The sequence below is a fragment of the Hippocampus comes genome, unplaced genomic scaffold (genome assembly GCF_001891065.2).
Source record: "Hippocampus comes isolate QL1 unplaced genomic scaffold, H_comes_QL1_v1.1 scaffold14, whole genome shotgun sequence".
Lineage (NCBI taxonomy): Eukaryota > Metazoa > Chordata > Actinopteri > Syngnathiformes > Syngnathidae > Hippocampus > Hippocampus comes.
Window position 1 is genome coordinate 2,158,481 of NW_017805839.1, and position 6,000 is coordinate 2,164,480.

Consider the following 6,000-nt stretch of genomic DNA (forward strand, 5'->3'; position numbering starts at 1 on the left):
ATAACATTGCGGTTGAACATAGTTCTACCTGTATTTTAGCCACAGAGCCAAAGCTTTCATGTGTTATCATCCAAATCTGGTAATGTTGCAGTTAAAACAACCAGATTCAGCACTCCCATTTTATTTTCTTAGAAAGGCTCTTTTGTACTTTTTTAGAGAGAACAAATTCACCCACTTTGTTTTCCGACTAAAATACTATTCTGGGCTCCCTCAATGGCCTTGTCGCTTTGATTATGTTCAGAGACCATTTTTATTGACTTATATTGGATACGTCGATGAAACAAAACTGTGCTTTAGAAATCACTCTGATCCTTCATATTGTCTCTCATCATATTTTTTTATTTATTTAATCATATTTAAAATAACACAATGCTGGGCTTATTTTGATTTTAGAATTTGCTTTTTAGAATAGCTTGACATCTGCGATCCTACGATGTGAACTAAAACAAACATGTATGTCTTCTAAAGGCTGGTCTTCTCATTATTTAACTGTCGGAATAAACCAGGCAAACACAAAATGGGTGCGGGTAAAATTGTAAAATCGAAGCATGAACACAACAATGGCTTCGGGACTTTCACAATGACTTCAAGGCTAGATTGCTGACCCTGAGAAATATCTCATGTTTTGGTGAGTGTGGACACTCTGCTGCACTTTCAAAATTACAATTCCCCTGGCACTCCTAAAATATTTGCGGCGTCTGGGTAAAAGATAAACAAACCAGAGAGCATGCGCGACATCAGTCGGTGTCATTCTCAGTACAGTACATTTCTTCCCCCTAATCCTTTATCATAACCCCCAAACCTTCCAAATAATGATATCCTAGCAACAAAAAGGGAAAACCAGTAAACTATGAGAAAACAGATGTACAGTGGCTACAGCAAAGGCAGCTTTGGCCCAAAACCTTCACTTCAAAAAAAGATGAGGACGAGTTTCACCTTTTAGCGTGAGAGTGAGTGCAGACGACATCAAAATAAACAAAAGAATGGCTTCACCAGAAAAAGACTGGATGAGGTGAGCGAGCCAGAGCCCCGTGACCCGAAGACGGCTGCGCACGGTGAATGCCCTTGAAATCTGACACATGGAGCACGTTTACAAGAAAGTGTTGGCAAATAATCAAGTTAGCAAGAAGATCAAGAAGATCACACTGATCAATTCACCCAAAAAGACTGAATGCAGTCATTGTAGCAAAAGGTACTTCACCGAGGTACTGTAAGTAACTCTTGGATGTAATTATTACTTTTTAAAAAATATATTTTCCCCCTTACAAATCCATCCATGCATTTTCTGAACAGTCTGTCGTCATGACGGTAACAGATGAGCTGGAGCCAACCCCAACTGGCTTACTTTGGGCGAGACACCCTGAACCGATCGCCTGTCAATCACCGGGCACATCATAAGAATTCAGTCACATTCTCACCGAAAGACAATTTAGAGTTTTCAATTCCCCTACTAGAGAGAACCGCGAGAAAATCTACACTCACACTCGTGGAGCTCGCCCTCTTGTGTGGAGTTTCCTGAGCATCGCACCCAGAAACTGCGAGAAAGATGTTTCCATTCGAACCTATAATACGCTGGCCCAAACTCTTTTTTTTTTTCCCCAACGTGACTGTACAAAATTAAAATACTCCACTGGGCTACAATGAATGGTGGAATCCTTTGATGAAGACAATTGTGCAAAAATATGTCCCACTGTACAAACTTTGAATTATGTAACCTTGGATGCCACCTCTTCTTGTTGTATGGAGAACAGTAAATTGCATCGTTGCCATGGCAACCACAGATAACCCACTTTCGTCAACTTCAATACCGGTGGGCCATCAGACACCCTCTGACATGGCTTTTAGTGCTTTACCGTCAGCGCTCACGTGCTCTGTTGTACGCTTTACTTGGACCAACTTTGCTAAACATCATGCCTTAAGAATGACGGAACCATGTTTTAAACATATCTATCCGCTCGCCATTGCTTTTTTTCCTCTTGCAAATTGTATCCTGGGCTAATGAGGTCAGGCAGAATGATTGCCCACAGGTCTTAACAAGATGACCTTTGGTGCACTGAATATTTATACTTTCACACGTGGACACAGCGGATGTCTACACCGACCTAAGTTTTATTTAGTAAACTTGATCTTAAAGTGCTTTCAGAGAAGACATGAAATTGCAATCCAGAATTTATGCACATCTCGTCTGAAAGTTTTTTTTTTTTTCCTGTGAATATTTAATGCTCTATTTCAGGCTTCATGTGTGCTACTTTCTCACAATGAATGGCCTGATTGAGTCATGTCGCAGTGATGCAGAGGCAATAATTATCGGTATCTTCCAATTTTTGGGCATCTGATGCTCTTGTGTGGACTATAGACATCCACACACAAATGAGCCCTTCGGAGTACTACAGTGTGTCAGCTGCAGGTTTACTTTGACAAGAACATTTAGCCATCGGTTTGCATGCTAAGCGCAGTCTCTGCAACATATCTCTGTCACAAGTAAATATTTCTGAGATAAAACTGCCCAAAAGGTGCATTAAAACATTTGTCACGTTATGACGGGCTTACTGCATAACATCCATACTGCAGCCGAATTACCAAAAATTTCTCATGCTCCCTTGTGTCTTAATTAGCGAAAGAGGGGCTAGAATTCTTGATCGGGGTATCTGGGGAACATGCACTTTCACACCTTGGCTTTTTACTCTTCGCAATATTATCCAAGAATGACATTCATATGCCCTTGTGTTTTTTTTTTTCTTTTTTCTTCACTTTCGTTTGGCTCCACGCTGCCACTATCTTGACCTTCCTTCAACACTGACTGTATAATTTTGCTGTAAGATTTTGCTGTCCCCTGCATTGGCAATGTGGTGAACCGCCATTAGCGCTGACCTTTTTGGCTTCTTTACTAGTTTGAGAATGTTCACTGCCGTTTTTGCCTTGGATGTGAGCAATGTTCCTGTCTTATTTTTGTCAGATGTGAAATAAGTCATACATACCAGGATCAGACTTGGAGAATGTGTCCACATCCAGAAGACTCCTGTGGGAAAAAAAAATGTGGTGAAAATCAATCTCTTCCATGATTAGATTCTTTTTCATGCCTGACAATTGCTCGAAATCTATAATCTGTATGAAATAAATTAGACCTCATCTTACATCTAGATGTCAGACAAGTTTCATTTTTTTCAAAGCGAGAACCCAACTTATTTTGTAGGAAGTCCGATCAAAGTTGGCTACATGCTACAATGTCATCAGAACGGCACACTGTCAGCAGGCTCAACTTTTTGGGACTCAGAAATTGCCATTTGACAAAGTCTCATTGATGGACTATTGGAAAAATAAACCATCAGCGGGCAAGCTACATTCCTACCCTCACCTATAGGACACGAAATGCGGGTCGTGTTTGAAAGAACAATATCCCAGATAAAAGCGGCCAAGATGTGTTTCCTCCACATCGTTTCCGGGCTCTCCTTTAGAGATAAAGTGAGAAGCTCGGTCATTCAGGAAGGGCTTAGAGTAGAGCCTCTGCTCCTCCACATTGAGAGGATCCAGATAAGGTGGCTCGGGATATCTGATCAAGATGCCTCCTGGACGCCTCCGTAGTGAAATGTTCCCGGGCACATTCCACCGGGGGGAGCATGACTCAGGACATGCAGGAGAGACTATTTCTTCCGGGTGACCTCGAAAAACGTTGGTATCCATCCAGTAGAGCTGTATGAAGTGGCTGGGGAGTAGGAAGTTGATGCCTGCTATTGTCCTAGTTATGAATGAAATAGAAGTGCACAACCTGCTTGCCTGCGCCACAATCAAATTCACCAAAATTGCATTAGACTATATGCGCCAATAGTGACATGTGGTTCAGGCAGGAGTAAAGTTTAGATTACTTTTAGCTACCAAATTGTCCGGTGTTCTGGGTTCATGTCAAAGGAAACGGCCCCAATACAGAACAACACACCCCATGGCAAAGAGTGATCCGCCAAATTCTGGCAAAAGGAGGCTTACATCAGCACGAAAATCAGGATGTGCAAGATTTTACGCCCGAGCACTTTTTTGTTCATGTCAGAGTGATTTAAGTTACTGTTATATAATATGTAGGAAAAACAACATTACAGAATTTGGCTGGCAACCAGTCCGAGGTCTATGTCCACCAGCTCACCGGTGACCCGAATGAGGACAAGCACTGTAAACAAAATTGATGGCTGGGCAAGTTTTACCCTGGAGCAAATAATTTCTCTTTTAACTATTTCCTTTGAGAATTTTATTTTTTTGAAATATTTGTGAAATCGGAGGTCAGTTAATTTACCGGAATGGATTTTGCTTATCCTTACATGTTACACCGCACATCGAAATTCTGTTCACTTCGAGGCTATATTTAAGACATATTTGAAGCTATATGTAATTTGACTGTGGCAAATGTTTGTGTTTTTTTTCGGGGACTGAACCAAAATTCAAAGACTGCATCCACTGAGATGTGTCACTATCTCATGCAGGGTTGATCAGAGGAGGGACTACACAGGAGAACCAGCCATTCATTATTGATTATTCAGGAGTGGACGGAAGAGACATTTAGTACACGGCTTGACTGACGGACACAACAAGGCTGGGTTTTACAGCTCAATTTAGTCGGTCAATAAGGTGACCCGCCAGTAAATCAGATGAGCCACGATGACACCAAACAAGAGCTTCATAGAATTATGATGTTATGGTTGTTTTTTTTTTTTTTTCTGAGAATTATGTACCCATGATAAGATGTTTTCTGGCAATGTGCCTCCTTTTGGTGCCAAAATGCATCTTAACATCCACAAAAGTGTGGAAAGAATCTGTCAGTGCATCAGGAATGACTGTGAATATCAATGTTCATCTTCAGAGACATGGCTGCACTTACATACAGGAGCAATATAGACGTTAGCTATAAAATGTCTTTAATAGCGCCTATGCAGGCACCTGCTGCTCAGATCAACCATTTCCCTGAGAGCAGGGAAATCAAAAGGTCACTGATTTGGGAGGTGTGGGGGAATAAATATAATTATACACACTCAGGGGTCTGCTAGAGGCTTGTCAGTCCTAGTGTTGTTATCGCAACACTAAATTTCAATGAGCGCCATAGGAGACTGATAATATTGAAAGCAATTAACGATAGATAGATAGATAGATAGATAGATAGATAGATAGATAGATAGATAGATAGATAGATAGATAGACAGCAAAGTGTAAACTTTAGTAGTTAGTGAAAAATCTTACTGTTACAGACCGAGTTTTAAGGCTAACAACATGGGCTCGTGGATGCGAACGAGTTTGACCTTACCGGCACGAGACGGTAACTTCTATTTTAGTTGCGGGGACTCTCGTGTGGAGTGGGTCGAATTCCCCGATGGTTGCCATGATGCGAACACCGGAGGAGACGCGACGCTAAACAGCATCCGAGTAGAAAGACATAAATGGGACCATCTCAACTCGGCCGTAAGTCCATTGTGAAGAGCATTCTTCGTCTTCTTCGGAGAGCGAGTGGAGGAACCGAGAAAGAAAGGTGTGCGAGGGTGGCTGCGAGGGAGAGAGCGAGCGAAAGAGAGAGAGAGCGAGAGAGAGAGAGAGAGAGAGAGAGAGAGAGAGAGAGAGAGAGAGAGAGAGAGAGAGAGATAAGGGGGTGGGGGTGGCCGATTTAAAGTTTACAGTACAAGTTTATTTATTCGCAGTGACCCCTTTTGTGTCTCTTGGGGGTGTCAAACCCATTTTTTCGGGCCACATTTTAGTCACCATTTCCCTTGGAGGGCCATTATGACTGAAATCATATAAAGAAGTCAAGAATAACGGTTTATATAACTATTGTTGAAGTTAAGTCAAGTCCAACTTTATTATCAAATGTGCTGTATGTGCAACATACAGCACAGATGAAATTTCTTCCTTCTCAAGACAACATACAACAAGAGGAGCCGCTGCGGGTGCCCGCGCCGCCATCAAAAGAAAAGTTATCATAAAATGACAAAATAATACAAGACAACACATTAGACACAGACAATAGTG

General features: G+C 41.7%; 1 protein-coding gene across 1 annotated transcript in view; it reads right to left on the bottom strand.

The window, feature by feature from the left end:
* LOC109526657 (copine-9) overlaps window positions 1-5,521 on the bottom strand; it is a 66,928-nt gene extending 61,407 nt beyond the window's left edge. The window contains exons 1-2 of the mRNA XM_019888080.1: window positions 5,285-5,521; window positions 2,979-3,019 (exon numbers count right to left, since the gene is read on the bottom strand). Of these exons, the coding sequence (XP_019743639.1) occupies window positions 2,979-3,019; window positions 5,285-5,361 (118 nt within the window). The 5' untranslated portion in view covers window positions 5,362-5,521. The remainder of the gene's footprint in view (window positions 1-2,978; window positions 3,020-5,284) is intronic.
* Between the last annotated feature and the right edge of the window lie 479 nt (window positions 5,522-6,000).